Source organism: Triplophysa dalaica, chromosome 23 (assembly GCF_015846415.1).
Source record: "Triplophysa dalaica isolate WHDGS20190420 chromosome 23, ASM1584641v1, whole genome shotgun sequence".
In the NCBI taxonomy this organism is placed as follows: Eukaryota; Metazoa; Chordata; class Actinopteri; order Cypriniformes; family Nemacheilidae; genus Triplophysa; species Triplophysa dalaica.
The window spans coordinates 10,039,589-10,060,460 of record NC_079564.1 but is presented as its reverse complement, the minus strand read 5'-3'; the positions used below and the strand labels follow the sequence as shown (position 1 = coordinate 10,060,460).

At 38.5% G+C, this 20,872-nt stretch overlaps 1 protein-coding gene across 1 annotated transcript in view; it reads left to right on the top strand.

Annotated features, from left to right (window-relative positions):
- The window catches only part of gli3 (GLI family zinc finger 3), a 111,870-nt gene that overhangs the window by 14,847 nt on the left and 76,151 nt on the right, over window positions 1–20,872 (top strand). The window contains 1 exon segment of the mRNA XM_056737851.1: window positions 6,678–6,851. Coding sequence (XP_056593829.1) covers window positions 6,719–6,851 — 133 coding nt within the window. The 5' untranslated portion in view covers window positions 6,678–6,718.

The following is a 20,872-nucleotide window of genomic DNA, read 5'->3' as shown; positions in this document are numbered from 1 at the left end:
GCTATGGGATAATTTGCTCTTCGGTTTTATAGCAGTGGGACTAATAAGTGCTTTCTGCTTCATCTGTCTGATAGGATACAATGTGTGTGTGTGTGAGTGTGTGTACTGTACATATGAATTGTGCGCTTCTTAATTCAGTTTGAGTAATGGAGCAATGCAAGATTTTGTTTCTTATCAGATATGAAGTGTTTTCTAAAGAGTTCAAATTAATATCTTGATTGTTTCTTCTAGACAGAAATGACATTAAATCGAGACGTTTGCTTGGCATTTGCGTAACTTTACAATATGTGATTCTAAAAAGCAGACCTTGCAATAAAATGTGATCTCGAAAATTTCACATTAGAATTTATAGTTATGTATATCATCCGTCGTCTCATTTATATTTCTACTAATCAAAGGGGAAGTTCACCCGAAAATGAAAATTCTGTCATTATTTACTCACCTTAGAGTTGCTTCAAAACTGCATTAAAATCTTTGTTCTGTTTAACACAAAAGAAGATATTTTGAAGAATGTGGGAAACAATTTCTGGGGCATCATTAACTGCTATAGAAGTCTATAGGGCCCCAGATTTGTTACAGACATTCTTCCAAATCTGTGTTAAACAGAACAAAGATTTTAATACAGTTTTGAAGTAACTTGAGGGTGAGTAAATGATGAGAGAACTTGTAGTTGTTGGGTGAAATATCCCTTTAATTTTAAACAATCTCATAACGCAATATATATCTCCTCTGGTCTATAAAGCACTGAAGAAGCGACCAAAATGCAAAAAAGTCCTCCTTTGTAATATGATCCGTTACTATATAGTCAAAGTAGAGCAGTTGGATGTATGTGGAGCTCCACAGCTATAAGTGAGCTGGCGTTCTGAGGTGAACAGTACCTGTTGTGAGTTTGTGAGGTACTGAGATGTGACAGGTACTGAGGTCTGCTCCGGGCCCCTGGGGAGAGAAGCGCGAGACCCCCCCTAAAAGCCTTAGCAGTCTCACCACATCTATGTTTGATCTTATTCAATGCAAGCATTGTGTGTGCATGAGATGGAGAGAAGAAGCGAAAGATGGGCTGGCTGGATGTTTTGCATAAGCAAAGGGAAACCCTCTTTCTTTCTCTTCAGCTACCTGAACTTCACATTCACACATCACCAAACGTACACTACAGTAAAGAAGTGCGCACACAAACAGTGGATGGAGATTGAGAGGGAGTCTCTCATCCACCACAATTTAGTGAGGATGCTCAATGTTATTTCAGTTTAGACTAAGAAATGACAGACTAATATTTTAATGTGGTACAGTATTGTACTGTAATGTTGCACATTTCTGAGCCTGATTTAGATGAAAATGTGCTGTTATTCAGCAAAGTTTGCCAGTTTGGTCAATTGTAAAGCTCAAAAGTGTTGTTTAATATAAAAAAATCTCAGAATTTGACATTGTAATACTTACATCGTAATATTTCAGTCACTCTAGAAATCAAATACCGACAAGATTTTTTATAAAACTTCTTTGCATGGCAGGAATGAATGGTTAACAGCTCAAAAAGTATGATATTTTTTGGAAAAACAGTTGCTGGAAGAGCATTGCATAATAGCAACAACATCTTTGTTAGGTTTGTAAGTAAAGCATGTAAAAAATATTTTTAAAGCTGCAATCCATAACTTTTTTGCTGTTATTGAAATTAAGTAGTCTACATAAAAAACCCAGTTCACCGTTTCTAACGAAAATAGTATTACGTACTGTAACTTGCAATTTTATGCTTTGCATAGGTTTGGCGATATAGAGTCAAATGTTACAGATTGCTTTAATTATTACAGAGTTCAGTAATTGCATTTCTAGTGGGCTTGAATGCACTTTGAGAAACTGTCAGTGTTGCTTTTTCATGCATTTCTGTTTCATTACAAACCCTCCAGGCTTTCTCCTCGCTTTTTCCCGTTTGTCTGTGCGCTAGACCCTGAATGAGATTTTAGCAGTTTAGTGGCTTTCAAGCGAACAGCTGAACTTGCATTTTCCTCTTTTCATTTATCTATGAGAATAAAGCATGCAAAGCGTCAGACATGAGCTCTGTGGTACGGCGTGAAAATGAGTCTTGTCAGGAGCGTTTGCGAGACAGCTACACAACAAAAACTTCTCTACTCTGGGGGAAGTAAAGGAGAAGAAAGCCGCTCCTTCATTTCAACGTATCTTTAGGGTCCCTTGTTCTTCATGTCTTGACTCTCTCTCTCCCTCTCAGCTTACAAACCAGTGCGGGACAGAACAAACAAATAAACAAGGCGGCTAATAAGCCAAGGAGCCGGCGCTCACTAGAGGTTTGGTATTGTCGCACGTTCTTTATACCGTTCTTATCTACTGAGCAGCAAGCGCTAAAGAGGAACCGTGTAAGCATTAAGATTACATCGTCGTGCGTTTGTTACCCGGGAACGTAAGACGCGCTGGGCTCAACCAGCGGTGAAAGTCATTTGCAGAGCGGTCGCTCTCTGCTTCCTGTAAAGCATCTTAAGTGGAAAAGGTTGTAGGACACTCTGCGTGAAGAGAGAGTAAAGCTAATCTTATTAGCGTAGTGTGCTCAATGCTCACTGATGGACCGTACCGCTGGGACAAGGACTCGTCCTTGAAACAACCCATTTGACACCTTTCGCTTCATTCACCCATAGAGTTTACAAAAATCAAGTATTTAAAATGAACGTTGAAATCCAAATATGTAACAATGTCTTTGTTTTGATTACCACAGAGAAAGATATTTGGAAGAACGTTTGTAACCAAACAGTTACAAACTAGTAACGTTCACTTCTTGGCCACCATTGACTAGCATAGTAGGAAAAACGACAAAAGTTCCCCAGAACTGTTTGCTTTCCTACATTATTCAAAATATCTTCTTTTTGGTTCAACAGAACAAAGAAGTTTATAAAGCAGTTTTTCCTAACATGGCAGTCAATGGTGCCACAGACTGTTCACACATCTTGTGCATACCAAAATCAAACTGGATTATTACAAACAATGGGAAAATTTATGACAAGCTTAAAAGCTTTATATTGGGGTGAAAATACAAGCGTTTGCACCGTAGACTAATGTATATAATGTGTATTCACCACCCCTTTGATGGAACATGAACTGTTTTAAGTGTGAGGTTTTCTCAGGGAGCTGCAACGCAACTCTTTGGTAATCAGATCCTCACCCACTTTTACGCCCTAAACCCTGCATTTCAAAAACCAAAACTCCAAATCTGCCATACATAAATATAAACCTAGTACTTAAGCTGCAGTCTGAACCCTAGCATTATTTCTTTATCTGACGTGTGCATGAATGTAACTTTTATTCACATACACCCAAAATCTCAGTTTGACTTTTTCTAACTCTAATCCGCTCACCTGTACACAACCAGAAACCATGGATTCAATCACAAATTATCAAGTGCACACATTCGAGAAGCAAAGTCTTTGAAGGAGAATTATGTTAACAAACAAGTTCATATTTAGATCAAGGCAGTTAATGAGTCAGAAGTGCATTTTAAGTACATGACTTTGATGTACATTTACAACCGACTTTCAACTCTCCGCCTTTGTCACAAGAGCGTATAATTTATGTTAAATTGATTTGCTTAATGTGCTTAAAATAAGACTTTTTCTTTTGGAGAAGCAAGAATTGCGGTATTTTAAACCTGGTTAATCGCTTCTCTTTTTGTGAGAAAGGATTATGACCCAGCACACAGACAGAAACACTCTTTCCTGCAGCTAATTGGGTGTCAGTACAAGAAATAAGCATTAATAAAGAATTTATCTTTATTTTGAGAAACAAATTCCACCATTCACTGGTTTTAATGCATTCTTTTGTAATGTTCATCAATTAAGGTGGTTCAGATATACCAGGCTATAACATCCTCACTCATTAGAGAAGTAAGCTTATATCTGTGTGTCATTTTACATTTGTTAGGCATTGTGTGATTGACCTACACACTGTACTCTACACCTGAATGTGATAAAGTTAAAGAGATAGTTCACCTTCAAAATGAAAATTGTGTTGTTATTATTACACGCCTCATCATTTTAAACCAGTATGACTTTCTTATGCCGAACAAAATAAATATTTTGAAAAATTTTGGTAAGAGAAAACCGTTGGTCAACATTGACTCCCATTGGTTTTGTGTCCATACATTAGAAGTCATTGGGGACCAATGGTTTTTGGTTATCAATGTTTTTCAGAATATCTTATTTTGTGTTTTGCAGAAGAAGAAAATAGTCATACAGGTTAAAAATGACAAGATTTTCATTTTGAAGGTGAACTGTTCCTTGAACCTGTTAACTGTCGGAGCCCTTTTTGAGCCTACACATAAAAACGCATTTTGGAACTAAAATGGCGCTAACTCATGAATTCTTTGTAATACAGACTTACTGTTAGTCTCGTTTGAAAAAAAGAAAAGTAGCCGATTGTTGCAAAAAATCACACACACACACACACACAACAAATTAATTAATTAAAAGAATGTCGTTAGGTTTATTGTAAAAATATTTTAAAAAAATTATGTTTTTCTTTGATTAAAAAATACATAAAAAAATATGGGTCGAAAAGGATAACAAAAAATCTAAGCACACTTTTTATAAAAAAGAATCAATTACTCTCCCTACATAAATTATTTAAAAAAACACCAAAGAAATCTGTATTCTAGAGTCTTTGACCTTTCCAGTTTCCATACTTTGACATGATTCGAATAGAAATGACATGCACAATAATGACGCAAACTTAGGTGTCCCGTACACGGAACGGGTGACAGTTAACAGGCTATGGCCCGTTCACATAAAACAACTTGTGTAACATCTTAACACATTTTGACATACAAAAGTTGATACTGAAAATATGTCTCTATATCCAATGAAAAGGAAGCTGAGCAATTCAAATGAACCAAAAATAAACATTTATCTTCGAGAGTTTAGGATGCTGAGTATGTGTAGGAACGAATAAAGTCAGGGTGAAAGTGTGGAAAGAGGAAAGGAGTGTTGTTTGGGGGAAGGGAGTAGATGGGTGGAGAGGGTGAGCTTTCTGAACACCTGTGGGATTAGGTGGCACAGACCAGGTCAATGGGATTATGGGTGAAAGGTCCCAGTTATAATTGCTGAAGTTGAACGGCTGGCCGCCCCGTAGAGCACACAAAAGAAACGTCAGCCATGCTTGAATGGACCCAAGCTTGCCGTATTTGCTCATCCACAGGAATGTGTAAATCTTGATTTCTGTCCCGTGCTTCCCAAACCTTCATTTATACATTATTTACTTGGTCCATATCTTCATTTTACGACTGGTTTCTTTCAGGTTTTTGTGTCTCTTTTGGATTATGAACCGAGGATAAATTTCTGACTCGTTCACTAACTAGAGGTCAAAAGCAATTTGATAAAAGTGTTGAGGGAGTCTGTGTCTGTCTGCCTCGCTCTTTTGAGTTCTTTTTACCTTTGCTCCCTCGTCAGATGTGTTCTATTGTAATGCGAGTCAGAGCACACCGGCTTTCGGGAGTTTTTTCCCCTTCGTGACTCCGAAGTTCCAGCGTAGCAACGAACTAAAAAGACACACATTTCTGTCAACCTTTATTTATCTCAATTAATAAATCAAGAGCAAACATTTTCTTGGCGAGGAAAACACAAACAACCAAAACGAAAACAAAACTCTTGATAATTGTATGCTTGTTGTTAGATTTTTTCTCTCTTGGTTAACCAGGATTGGTAGCAGATGTTGTGTTGAGCTGAAAGTGAGCGCACATGCACAAACACACACACACACACACACAAACACTCACACTCAAGTGGTTGAAGAAAAAAGTCCCTAAACAAACAAAGCTAACTGTGTTTGTCTGCACCCCCCTCCTCACTTCTCATTCAGCATTGTTACACCTCTCCTCTGGAGATTCAAGCACTCCAAAGTTGAATAGCTGTGTTGTAAACCTCAGACAGCTACTTCCATATTACTCTCGTAACCTACTCCTGTCAGAGATGCAGAAAACAATAAGAAATGTAATTACAATGCTTTCATTACAGACGGATAGACTAAATATTTCCATCAATAATTGCTCATTCATAAACTCACAAAAGCAAAATCTATGATATTATTTCATTGCATGCAGTCTTTTTAAATAAGAAACTTGGTTTAAACTTACATGCATCTATACCACTGTACTTAAATTTCACCTTTTCAGATGTAAAATATTGAAAAGGGATGGTTCACCCAACAACTATATCTTTACAACTTCTCTGACTTTCTTTCTTCTGCAGAACAGAAAAGAAAATATTTTTAATTTGAAGAATGTTGGTAACCATACAGAACTGGCCCCCATTGCCTTCCATTGTATGTACACAAAACATTTCTCAAAATAACTTATTTTGTGTTCCACGGAAGAAAGAGTCACATACAGGTTTTAAATGACATGAGGGTTGATACAGAATTGATATTGTTCGGGTGAACTATCCCTTTAGGAATACAGACACCTTGATAGGGATCTAGAACTACAAAATGAGGTTTGAACCGAAAGCTCTTTCTATACAAAGTGAAGCCTAGCCACATGAATCTAATCCATACAAAAGTAGTGATTGTTTTTGGCGAATAATCTGATAATAAATTACTATAAATTAAATGTATTGTCAGTGTCGCATAAGACAAAGTTACTTGTATCTCCCACCACTGACCTCTGACCTCTTCCTTACACGATTCTGCAGGCATCCCGTCTTGATGAGGTACTGAGGAATGCGCAGTCGTCATGGAAACCCAGTCCCAGACCAGTTCTGCAGCGGAGAAGAAGAAGAGGGTGGAGACCATCATAGCCACCAAGAGCTCGTCCACCCGTACAGACATCAGTGAGAAGGCTGTGGCCTCAAGCACTACCTCCAATGGTACAACTCTCTTCCCTCTCCTGTGACTTCTTAGGATTTTATACTTCCTTTCTCCCTCTATTTCATATATCAGATGTGTTTTTGCACTGCATCGTTTATAGTTGACGTGTGTGTTTTATAGACCAAAAGCGTTACTTTCCAACAGTTTCCAGCATGTTGTTTGATATACTATTTATCGTTTGAAGTCACAAAAAGTCACAAATTCGTTAGTGTTTGTGTGTTTGTGTGTGTGTGTTTGTGTCCACAATTTTTTGTACCAGTCCATATGAGAGCCTCTGGTGATATGGCAGGAAGTCAGAATTTACTTATTTTTGTGGAGGAGGGCACCATTAATTCTTATGAGCTCTCTCTCTCCTCTCTTTCTCTCCCTCGCTCTTTCGATGTTATTCATTCCCAGATGGCCAGCTCTCTTTCATTAATTAGAGGTGGGGGGGCAAGGGTTTGGGGGTTAGAGATGGGGATAGAGCGTTACTTTTGTGGAAAAAGCATGGATGTAATTTGGCTTACTGATTGTGGATTTTTCTCTGTAATGCGAGGGTAATTACTCCTCCGAACAACATAAGGTTTGTCTTGGAAAGTTTGCCGCAGTGATCATCTGGCCGAGATTCAGTCCCACACTCGTGGGAGAGACCCAGGGGTTCACTTTTAAATGAATACCATCACCCACGACACGCCACGGGACGGAGTTTTGTTTTCCACGCAAGTGGTTTATTAAATAAAAGGGCATGACATCTTTCACCCCATGCGAGTTTTAACATGTTTAAATTTTAAAGTAATCAAGTTTTGATCAGCTTTCAGGGGTCACGTAATGCACTTTCAGATCTACACAGCTACAGTTTTGGCAAAAAACAATCTTTATATTTTGGTGTTTGTCGTTAAGGTGTAGTTTGACTGGAAATTCAAAGGAAATTGTGAGTCGGTGACTTCAGTATAGACTGTTTCAAAGCAACAACGTTAACAAACTTAACTTTGGGTACACATATGCAAAGAATAGAGTCCCTGCAGTTTATTTCTGATAACAAGCAAAAGAAGTAACAAGTAAATTACATTAGCTAGCAAGTTAAGAGTCTAGCCGGTGTTATTTTGGGTTATCAGTAGATAAGTAGATCCGCTACTTGGCTAAACTTATGCGACAAAGTAACATGACCCATTCAATAAATTGTTTATTTAATAAAATAAACATACGAAAAAAATCATTTTGAATTGTTTATTTAATACAAATATTTCACAATTAAATATTAAAGTTAATATTATTATAAATTAAGTGAAATATAGGTTAACATTCATGTAAATTTAGCAAATAAAAAATAAATAAAAGTAATATTAGCCGCTAGCCAGACCGATAAACAAACACAGACCGGAAGTTAACCTTGAGACAGTTCTGTATCTAATGAAACCATCTATTGTGTTCCTGTATTTTTGTCTGAGCATTTCACTGAAAACACCAAAGTCATAGATTCTACATTCAGCAAACACACAAATTAGTGCTTGAGTGTTTTCAGTTTCTTCAACTTGTTCTCGGATGTTTCTAATAAAATTCCTTAGGAGACATAAAATACTGAAATGAGACAACTGTTGACATATAAAAAGAGTACTTAGGTAAAACACTGATGTAGTGTTCATAGCTGAGATCATTTTGGTCTTGGAAGAAGAAATGTTTGAGGTAAATTCAAATATATGGCTTCAGCGCAAGTTCTGCCGGGAAGACTCAATCCTGGATCACTCACTACCAATCAACACCTAACCAATCACCTTCCAACATGGAACATAAAAGATCGCCACTTACCCCTTTCTACGTCCGCAGTCGAAGCAATAGTGATTGCTTTTGAGACTTGTAGAGTTTCTTTGCAAAAAGAGGGAAAGTGCTGCATCAATAGCATAATGAGATCTCATTTGTGATTAATCTTGTAGTGTGGCTTTGACCTATGACATTTTGAGTGCTTCTACAAGTTGTCTTTAAGACAGTATATGATGGAAAATCAACTAAATTGACATACCGGTGTTAAAAAGTTTTTCATCTTCTCATAAGCCCTGGTTCCAGTAAGCAGCTCTGACCGCAAGCTCTCAACAGAACCGTAATGAGCTATCCATCACAGCAGACCCTAGACCTGCTCCCTAAAGGGCCTTACCACAGCCATAAGATAGCTTACACATTCCTGGTGTGGTTATAATTACCCTGCATTCTCTTGGTCTCCCAATACTCATAACCTCTTATCTGATGTAACCTAAACCCCCCTCAACTTTAACCCGTGTCGCCTGCGCCGCCCCCTCAAGACTAACAAAAGGCAATTGTGAAAGGCCCAACATTGGCATTGGTCGATGATCCCACCTCTTTAACAGACCCAAGATCAGCCAGTGGTGGTGCTGGTATTAGGCTTTTTCCTCATGATAAAGTCTGAAACTGATCCTAGATCAGGCAAGGCATATCCAAGCAATGTATGGATGGGGAAACCCCAAATAATACATTGAGAATGTGCCGGAGAAGTTTAGACAAAGAGAAGCTTGATAAATGAGAAAGAATAACTTGTAAGGGAGGAAAGAAATGTTTGAGATTGTAATATAACTCCAAATTGTATTTAAAACAAAAGATAAAAGCGATGCCTTCTCCTTCACTCTGATACTTTTCTCTTTCGCTCTTTCTACTTCAAATGGCACAAAAGTTTAGGAAAAAGTTTAGCCACCGTGTGTAATTGTGCAGGCTTGGTAGGGAGCATTCCCACATGGTTAGCTAAAGAGCGGCGCGGGCCCGCGCACCATTCATTTGCTGACCCGCTCCCCCGGCCTGACAGCTCAAAGGAACCGACTGTGCCACCACAATGGCCTGATTGGTCCTCTTTGGAAGGGGCAAAGGGAGGGGGGCGTCCCTCCTCCTCAACTCACATCATTTCCTAGGCAGGTGGACCACAAAGTCCCCTGATTCTATTGTTGCTGCCTGGACGGTGTGAGAGAGAGAGATGCTCGTGCGCCCGGGCTGAATAAACCCGGTCGTCATGGGATAATTTGTTAATTAAAAAGGAGAAAGGGGCAAAAAGGCACCTGTCATTCAGAGAGAGAGATACCGACGAATGTTTCTGGATTATTGGTTTGTTATGAATTCTTTCTAAAGTTTTCAGAATAAAACCATAATTTTAGCTATCTGTAAAATAAAAGCATTTTTGCAATTGATAGGCGGATTCATATTGTGAATTCAGCTTTCCTGTAGCTCAGTGATAAGAGTATTGCATTATCAATGCAAGGTTGTGGGTTCGATCCCAGGGGATTGCATTTACTTAAGTATAAATGTATAGGATAATGGAATGTAAGTCACTTTGGATAAACGCGTCTGCCAAATGCATAAAATGTAAATGTAAAAAATTTTTGATGCTAGAAGGATGAAATGATTGAAAGTGAAGGAAGCATACAGTAGAGAGGGAAGAAATAAGAGCCGATTATTCAGAATGATATCTGCCAATACCAAAACCAAGATTAAAATCGTTCTTCTTAACTTATTGAATTTTTTTAAATCAAACTGGTGATGTTTCTAAACATTTTCTTTATGAAGAGCACAAATTCATTGTATTTTCCTTTTCGACCGATACCGATTATTGGCCGATATATCGGTGCGTCCCTAGACTGGAGTTTTTCAAGAAAGTATAGCATCATTTAGAAATGGGTCTTTTGAGCCCGATGATGATATAACTGCATGATCTGCCCACAAATAGACATTCTACAATTTCGAAAGATATGCTTCCTTTAGTTTTGAGGAAATGTTTTGACATTCACATAATTCAATTTCGTGTCTCATGCGGTTGTTAGAAAGTAAATGCACAATATGAATCCACCTATGAATAGCAAAAATGCTGTTATTTTACAGAAAGCTAAAATTGACTATAGCTGTATGATGGATTTATTCTGAAAACTTTAGTTGGGTGGACATTTCTGGTCCTTGATGTTAGCTGGTTCTGGTTTGAGAGCAGCTGTTTTTAGTGTAGTTGATATTCCCATTTATTTTTTTACTGGTAGAAACAAATGGAGTGGTTCCAGACTGGACACCGTTTCAGGCAGCAGCACTGCTATCCTATCGGTTTCAAAGCAGTTTCAATTCATAAAACAGTAAAAGCCTTTTATATTTGTTTGTTTTTGATGATAAAATGTACTCATGTACTCTTAAAAAACACAATTTAGTGTGACCGTATGAGATTCCCCAAAAGCAATAATAGCACTTAACAGAAAAAAAGACGGACTTTTGAAAAGGATAAAAGACGAGCAGAAAGAGAGAGAGTCAAAGGCATCGCCCCTCCTTTTAAGCAGGCATTTAAATGATCAACAGCAAATAGAGGCAAATGTCATCATGACAGAAATAAAGTTCCTGTTAGCAGCGCGGGCAGAAAGTAATTTACAGATAGTCTGTCCGGGCCCATCTTTGTGGCGTGGAGATAAGGGTTCATTTCAGCAGGCGGATAGCAGCCACTCTTCCTCGCTCGCCCTATTCTGCGACACCTGTGATAACAGCTTGTGGAGCCTAATTGAAAATGGGGCCTCAAAATGGATTTTCTCTTTTCCTCTTCCTGTCTCTCTCCTTCTCCAAAACGTTCATCCTGACAAGCCTTTCATTTCTCGTCCCGTCCGACCTGCCCCCTCCTCCTCCGCTCCGTGTAGGGCTGTTACACTAACGGGAGCTGGTGAATGGACGTGTGTGTGTATGGGGTGGGTAATTCCGGTATTCCCAAGAGGGGGGTGTTGGTAAATGTGCTGCGGGATCATTTCTCACGCCGGTGTCAGCGCCGTGACGGTTGTATGATCCGTCTTATTAATGAAATCATTGATCACTTGATGGGACTCATAATCAAACGTTTCGACACTCTGTCCTGCTGTTCTGCACCTCCCTTATGGTCCCATCATTCCTCTCTCTTTTTCTCTCTCTCTCTTTCTGCCTCAGAAACACATAAACATTAGTGCAAACTGTAATTTTCAATTGTTTATACATTTTTATTTATTTTTTGGGAACAAATGGAACAGCAGTGACATTAGCAGTTATGTTGAAGGATTGCACTCATTTGCTTTTATTTGTTTTATTTATGGAATTAACACTTATGCATTTTGGACATCTCCTGTGAATGGTGAACCTTTCTTTAACAACAAAGTTTAACGCTTGGGGCTAAGAGTTCGTTCAAAGAACACAATTTGTCTGTTATGCATTCACCATTGTATTCTTCATACTGTTCACATTACACACACTTCGAAAACTTTTATCCCTTTAGTGTCCCTCTCCTCTACGCCGCCTCTGCCAGTCTCCTCTGGTATTCTGGCCGGCCTCATAGAGAACGCGGCGGAAATTCTTTTGCATTGTCGGGGTCACGGTCCCATAGCTCCGGCGGGGACATAATGGGGAGGGGAGGATGACTGTGTCCCTGCAGCCCAGACAGAGCCTCTTCATGCTGGCCTGGAGTCTGCCAGTATCCTCCTGGCTTCTACTCTGTAGCTCATTTCCTGAAGCAGCAGGGAGACGGCCAGGCGGCTGGCAGAGGGTGACGTCTTTCTGGGGCCTCTGGACAGGGATTAGCTCGGGCCCTGCTGGTACAGAGGTGGAGAGGCCCTCAGCGACCCCTGCCCTACACACGCAAACACATTCACAGTTACACACGCAATCTCAGTTCAAATGATATTGGATTTGGTAGGGCCACGATAGATTCAGATTGAGCCCCTCTAAAGCTTGTGATTGCTGTCAGAGAGCAGAGCTGAGGAGAAGCCTCGCAGTCAGATGTTTTTCATAAACTCGGTGATGAGCTGCAGGGGTTCAGGATTTGTGTCTGGGATAGAGAGAGCTGGACCCGGGAAGACCTTACTTAAATGCATTGGTATTGTTTTTCATTGTAGGACTCTCTCCAGGAACAGACCACTATCTATTTAATGTCAAGAAACTCTAAAAGTCAAGTTTCTTCTCTGGCACTTTTTGCTTCTTTTAGTTCTTTACTAAAGTTTAACATCTTCTCCTGGATCAATTATAGGCTGGAAATTATTCAAATAAAGCGTTTTCCAATCTCTTCTAACTGATTTGCAAAAATCAAGTTTGTGATTCCCAGTTCTCCCATTGGACGATTGTAAAACACCTTTCTGGTTTGGAAACGCTTTGTAATTGAAAATAGATTTTTTTTATTTGACGTTTGAAAATGGCCAATAACAGACCTGCATCGCGATCAAGCCAAAAAGGAAAGAGTAAACAGAAATTCGGTCTCTTTTATAACTTATCGTCTTCTCAATAGCAATGAGATTTAACAACCTGATCACACGAGTAACATAACTATTTTACGTGGTTTCGGAACTCCGCCCATAAAGGTATGTCCAACTGTGTTGGCCAATCCCTTGGCAGATGGGCAATTCTGTGAAAATGTCAACCTTACCACGAAAAAAGTACGTTTTTACCAGCGGGTTTTACAATAGTAACAGCACAGATTTTAACATTTGGTGGTTCAAAACCCATGTGAGATCTCTCTTCAAATTTGTAATGCATTTGTTTTATTTTTAGTGCATGATTTTTCATAGTCAGGTAAGTGCCATTTTCAGGATTGTCACATCCTTAATGCTACATATTCCTCATAAATGGACACATGAAATATATTTTAACTATTTTATGTTCTATAAAGAGGCATCTGTTCTCCACTTATTTGGTATTATTAGTTCAGGATTGTGCATTTTATGTGACAGAAATCCTACAAAGTTTATCGTCTCCCAAAAACCGCATACTTTTTTTTGTCACATCCATAAGTTTATTTGCCTTTTTTAAATTTTTTAGATTTTTTTCCATAGACTGACATTTTTTGATGTTTAGACTATATCAGCAAGGGTTCAGTAAAATATAAACAGATGATTCAATATAATTGTAACAAATTCATTCTCTGAGCATTTTTATGTCACGTCCATAATGCAAAATGTCACGTCTGTAACGCTGGAATTGCCCAGATGTATTTTTTTAGCACACCTACAAGAAGTTAAAAACGAATCATTTATTTTAATTTAAAGTATAATAGAAATCAAAATACTTATTTTTCCTTTGATATTTAGATTAAATTGATACTTTTCTTTCCCTGTCAGTCATGCCTTAATGTACAAACTTGCTGCTTGTACTGTTGTCTATCTGTCCGTCACCTCTCAGGTAGCTCTACCGCCCCTCGCTTCAATCCCAGATCAAAGAACCGTTAAGTATGACAGTGATTTTCAATGATTGATTAGAAACGGACCGCAATTCCCACCCCTTCGCCCTCCCTCCCCATTTCATCTCTCCAGTAAATAGCTCAGGTAATGCTTGTGCGAGCGGCAGTCATTATTGACAGTTAGAGAAGCGTGTTGATAAGGTGAGCTGTATTCTTGTCAGTCAGAACCTCTCCTCTCTCATCCAGCCAAGGGAGGGAGTGTCAAACCATCCATTTGTTGTCTTTATCGGATAAGAGTTTGGCCCGCGTAATTGCCGGCCCTGGTAAGCCAACGCTCAGTTAGCAAACCAAGCATCTAAAAAGAGATCGATTTAGCAAAGAATGGAGCATGCGGCCTGTGTAGAGAGAGCAGACGTTTGAAAGAAACATCCTTATACAGCCAGTCAGACGATCTGTGATTACACTAAAAGGACGTACAGTTTGAACCAGAGCAAACCCCGCTTGGGTAACCAATCGATGGCGCGGTTGCATGCTCGTACATGCAACTCAAACTCAGGGTTACCTGTATTGAATTGTTTATTCGTGTTGGAAAAGAAGTTTAACTGTATTTATGCTGGGAGGAAGTGTATAAGTTCAATTCAATTTGATCCAAAGGAAAAAATGTTTGAGGGATGTTTTGTATTTTTCATATGTGTGGAAAACCGTATTCATACCACAAACTTCGTTTGTCCTACCTACGTATTCATATATTTATTTGTATATTTATTGGCTTGGCTTTTGCAAAAAAATGCTTTATTGAATCAAAAAACAGTTAACACTCTATCCAGCTTTATTATAATGTCTTATTGGACAATTTTCAGATCTTTCAGTAAAATTTCACAGTTATGATAAAAAAACTGTTTTATTTAGCTATAATGAAAGCTGGCATATTAAATGAGTCATATGCATACTTTAGTAGTAGATTGCTCAGTGTACACTAAAATTTGTGATCCTTGAAACAGGGATTGTGATTAAATGTGACAGTTTTCCAAATTACAGTACGTTTTAAAATTGAATTAGACCCACACATACACACAGTGTGTCCTGTCTTTCCTGTGAATAATTTGGCAACCTCATGACTTCATTTCAGTGCGTTTTAAAGGGGCAGACTGGCTTGTTTTACACCCTGCTCTTCATCAATGGTACCTTTGTGTAAATCTGGCTCTGTGTCTGCTCAGCATGGGTCCAGAGAGAAAACGAGAAGGAGAGAGAGAGCATTATAAAAATATTGCTGTAAGCCACGTTGTCTTTCCGATGTACCACTGTGATTTTGATGTGACAACAGCGACATCATTTCCTACATGTGCTTTTATTTCTTTAACTGGCAAGAATCTCGCAGTGTCATTGGTTAACTCAACAATGCACAACACAAGCGTTGGAGTTTCGTCACAGATCAGTTAAATAACAAAGAAGGAAATGCTTTTCTCATTTAAGATGAAAGAAGAAAACTAAAGCAAGTAAGAGATAAAAGCACAGAAAGAGATGCTCACAGAAAAGGTTTTGGAGAATTTAATGCTGTGTCTAGGATTGATGACTGAGGGTTGTATCTCATTACATTAAGGGGCTCTTTGGCCATACTGTTTGGGTGGATGGAGCAGGACTGGAGCTAATGGTTTGGGTTGAATACTTTAGCATGATGGGGTTGTCTCATTAAACCCTTTTCACAGAAGGTGCTGTCGCTGGGAGCTTTAAACCTCTTTGAACAAACCCGTTTTTCCTGAGTATGTTGATACATAACCTGCCCATAGAAAAACATGGCATATCTCGTTTTTTGATCTCTTCTAATTTTGGCAGTGACTTTTTTTTATATATCACACCTTTATCTGTGGAACACAAAATAAGATATTTTGAGAAATGTCTAAGTGGTTCTGTGTCCATGCAGTGGAGGTCAATGGGGTCCATTGTTGTTTTATTTTAAACATTCTTTAAAATGTCCTTTTGCTGTTTTTTCTGCAAAAGAAAGGAAAGTCGGACAGGTCTGGAATGACATGAGGGTGAATAAATGATGAACGAATTTTAATTTTGGGGTGAAATGTCTCTTTGAGTGTTGTAAGAAGGTTGTATAGAGAGTGTGTGACGGCATTTGCAGGCAGTGGCACTGGAAGAGAAATACAGTGCTCTCAGATTTAAGTCTTTTCTGTGGGTTCTTACTGACCTACTGTCACACTGTACACACATTGTCGTCTCACTGCTTTACTGGCCTGAAACACTTTCACCAGCTCTTTCTACAAGGAGTAGTGTGTTTGTGTGCGCATTTGTGATTGCTTAAATACGTGTAAGATGTGTGTATAGGTAAAAAATGGTGCTTGGATGTTATTAAAAGTATACTGTTCGTACATACCTTGCAAATTTATTTCAAACAGAAAAAGAGGTGAAAATATCTAATTTAAAGACATTAATGGCTCGAATACACTACAAGACTCTTAAAATCTAAACAGATTTTTTTAGACATCATACACTTGCAGACGTTTTTTGAAAGTTATAGATAGAAACACACTAACTGATCAAATTTGCAGACTGGCATAGACTTTCTTCATCAAGTCCAGACTGAAAATCTGAGCAAAAGTCTTGTTGTGTATAAGCCTTAAGATTTCTACACTATGCATTTTTAAGATATTTTGTAGCTAGGGTTGGGTATCGTTTGAATTGAATCAATTTCGATTCCGCTTATCGATTACGATTCTTATCGATTTCCAGTTTCGATTCCAAAGTTGTAAAAACTAAGCAAAACATTTGGATATCAACCTGTACGCACATTTTACCAGTACTTTTGACTGGTTTGCAAAAAATATAGATATTTATGAGCACCGGTTTGTGTATGCATTGCACACACATGCACATTTCTGAAAATGTGCACAGAGAAATTGAGAAGAGGATTTGAAATCTTATATCAAGTATCCGATTCCTAACCTATCTGTTACGATTCCAGAATTGTCATTTATTTAGTGACCTCTATGCGTGAGAGGGTTAATGAACATATGTTGTATTACAATATGACTAAATGAGAGGATTCTGTACAAACAGCTGGAGCAAAACATATGTTTTCTTTCACCTCAGACTCTTAAGCAGGAGTCTCTTAACAGCCCAAAGCACATTTCTACCGGATTATGACATGCATGATTATTCCAGTTAAAAACGTCTGACTTTATCAGGATAATCTTTAGCAGGTGTTATCGTCTTTGACTGGAATGAACTCACCAAATTAAAAATACCAATATCTAGTGTTACAAACACATTCCTCTTCACAGAGCTCATTCATGATGAACTCAATGCAATTTTACAAGTACAAGATGACTTTATTAGTTACATATGGAGCCGGTTGTACAGATCAACACCAATTTTAGTGTCACGTGGCATTTTTCGGGTTGTCATGCTTTTGTAATGGTTTCAGATTTGTGGTTTGGAATCCTGACTGTCGTGTTATTTTTTTACGAGGTTTGGCTTGTAAGTTGGAATTCTGATTGTCACGGCGGCTTGAGAAATGGGCTGTATGTCTGACGGGGCAGCTGAGAAACTGTAAGCATCAACAGCTGCACCATCAAAGGGCTACAGTGTGTGACACGGTTTCACCTAAAGCCGTCTGTTTTCACAGTTAAGCTCACACATTCGTCTGAACAACACAAAACACTTTATTTTCTGACCGTTTTATTTTTTTCAGAGCACAACACTGTGTTTTTAGTTGAAAACCATTTACATGGTTTATTTTTTATTTAGTCATCACATTTGAAGTCAACATTTTTTTTTGCAAAATTAGAACACCTGTCGTTCATAAAACGTGACCATTTTTATATATTTTTCTACGTTTCCTCAAAAGATATCTTTTATACCAAATAACTAACCTCAACGTAGACAAATTAAACGCAATTACATTTTCAAGTATGAAGTTAACCTATGTTTTGCTTAACAGATTTGTAATCACTATAGTAGAACAACATTAAGATGAACTACAGGACTAAACTAACTGACTCGTTCTGTCGTTGTTCACCAGTTGAGCCGTTACATCTAAAATCTCCGCTTCTCAGTAACTAGCATAGGGGACGCCGCTCCACTTTGTAGAGCGCCATTACGCCGTCATTGATAAAGTGCTTAGTGGTGAACAAATTAATGAATTTGGCCTGACTGAGAACGGCTTTCTCGTCGGATGGGGGACGGAGCGAGCGAAGAGCGGGGGTGGATGGAGCGGTAATCCCGTTCCGGCTAAATGGCTGATCCTTCTCATTCCTCAGATATCAAATGTCAGAAGTTAAATTAGCCTGCTAGCCTCTGATAGGAGTTAACATGCTTTTAAATGTGAGGGGAGGGGAAGGGGCAAGAGAATTCCAGCCCCTGTGGGACGGCAAGCAGGTGCCTTTGAACTGTCTAATTATCCCGCTCCTGTTAACTGTCTTAATAAGGCCTCTGCTTTTCCAGTCTCAATAGCTTGAATTCATTTTCCCACAATGCAGCGGTGCAGAGCAAAAAAAGTCAAAAAGGATTTACCACAAGCCAATGATTGATATTTTAAGTTAAACACAGCTATTTTTAACACAGCCACAAATACCATTATGAACTACCAGCTGTCTACCATTACAAAACCATTACAAAATTCCTTATTCCAATACGATTTAATGGTGTTTATTGGTTTCCATAACCCAGATAACACCCCCCCCCAATATAATTGTTTTAATTATTTGTAAAATTGAAATGTTATGCAAATAAAAAATATATAACAAACCAATAAATTATTTTTTTCAGAAATCTATTTTACCGCTTGAAATTTTTATGAAAATTGTCTGAACTGAGTGTGAATTTGGCTTCCTGATTTGTGGTTGGATGGCTGTAATCTGGGAGCCTCAGGCTTGGACCTGGTGTGTGTGTTGAGTGAGTGGAGGGATATGTTAACAGTCAGACACAGTGGAAACTGGCATACGCAGGCTTAACGGGTCATTTGTCTTAGTCCACCCAAGGCAGGCCAACATCTCAGTGCCAGTTCCTCTAGAAACCAGAGAACACATTTCTTCAGCATTTGATTTCTGATAAAAAAAGCAAAAAAAATACAAACAAATTACATCTAGGATATTTTGTTTCAATGGATCTTAGTCAAGGAAATTGACATATTTAATTTGACAAACAAAAATGAGTCCTAAAGTTCAAAGTCAGATTTTGACAGCCCATGCACTACAGAGGGTTTTTTTTTGTGTGAAAAAGCCAGCCTTTCCATATTTTATCTCAGAGAAATGTGTACATTTTATGAGGTGGCTTATCCGTATGAATTTGTACATAAATGTTCAATTAGTAGAAACAAGCAGTGATGAAGCCCCCCCTAAAGTTAAGTTTATTTATCAAGTGCTTATTAAAATTGTGCATTGTTTCAAAGCAGCTTTACATAAAAAAGAAAACACAAAAAAGGAAAATTTTGTGTAAGCCAACACGCCATTGGTGGCAAGGAACCAAAACTCCAAAAAATTATAAATGTAGAAAAACCTTGAGAGAGACCAGTCTCAGCCGGGAGGGCCAGTTCTCCTCTGACACATTACAGCTGCAGTCAGTGACTTTTAAATAGGGTTCGGTATCGTTTTAATTTTAGCGATTGCGATTGCGATTCTGCATATCGAATCTGGTTCTTATTGATTCTCTGTTCCAATTCCAATATTTTTTGGGGAGAGAAAAAATTGCAAAACAAAGAAAAAAGTTTTTACCTTTTATTCTTGCCACATTTAGGCTATAACATAACCCGTAGGCTAACTTTTAGATAATAGCAACACTCCCGTTAAGGAATATTCAGAAGCAATTACAAACCCAAATATAGTCAAGTATAACACAAAAATACATCAAAAGAAGTGTTTAAATTCATTTTTAATTGAAACATTCATTCAAGAGTCTTTCAAAACAGTAGATCGTCTATTATCTGAACAATTATTTGTGAATAAAATTCTGAATTAATTCATTGTGATTGAATGAATAATTCAAATAATATCATTTAAGTAAACTAGAACATATTGTCTTGTAGCTTCCCCTATGTATTTATTTGTGATTACTGAATTAATGAAATGTAATACGAATTATAGAGATTGTCACCAGTGTGTGTGTGTGTGTGTGTGTGTGTGTAGTTGTTTTAATATGCAGATATTTAGATTGTTCTGTTTCTACCATCATTTCTTGTATGGTACTGACAACAAGATGACATACATACAGTATATTGAATATTACAAAATATACATGCGGTGTCTCTGAAGCTCCTTTAACCCTATAGAACAAATGCAATTTGAAAGTATTATGACCTTATGCAGGGGCATAACAATTCTAATGCACTAAAAAAAACTATTTGAGTACCTGGATGTAGCCCATACCAGCTAGCACCAATCACGCTCCATTATGTCCTCTGATCAAGGCCTCGGAATGGCCGGTCAAATGCTTTGGCGGAGTTTGATGTGAGTATGGGCGCTACATCAGCAACTGCAGAGAAAAGGCAAACTCTGAATAGCCCAAATGTACCATTGTCCCCCCTCTGATAGCACTCCCGGCTCCACAGCCGGCGCACGCTTTCTCCAGCACAATCATGGGCTTTTGATGGAACGCGTCTGAGTGTTACAGACCGGCCTCTCAGAATGCTTCGGCTACACCCAGAAGGCCGTGGGGGAGGAGAGATGAAGTTCCTGGAGAGCTTTACTGTGACACTGATTTGAGGTGAACATGGGGAGAAGGTCTTGGTTTGTCTTTGATTCTTGCATCCCAGCATCCCTCCGCTGCTGGGAAGGGAATCAGAGACGTCCAGAACTCACCGGGTCTCTGTAGACGCCTGTCGGCATGATGTGTTGCACAGGAGCCGTTCTTTCAGCTGGGACGCTGTACATGTGCTTGGCAAGCAAATTG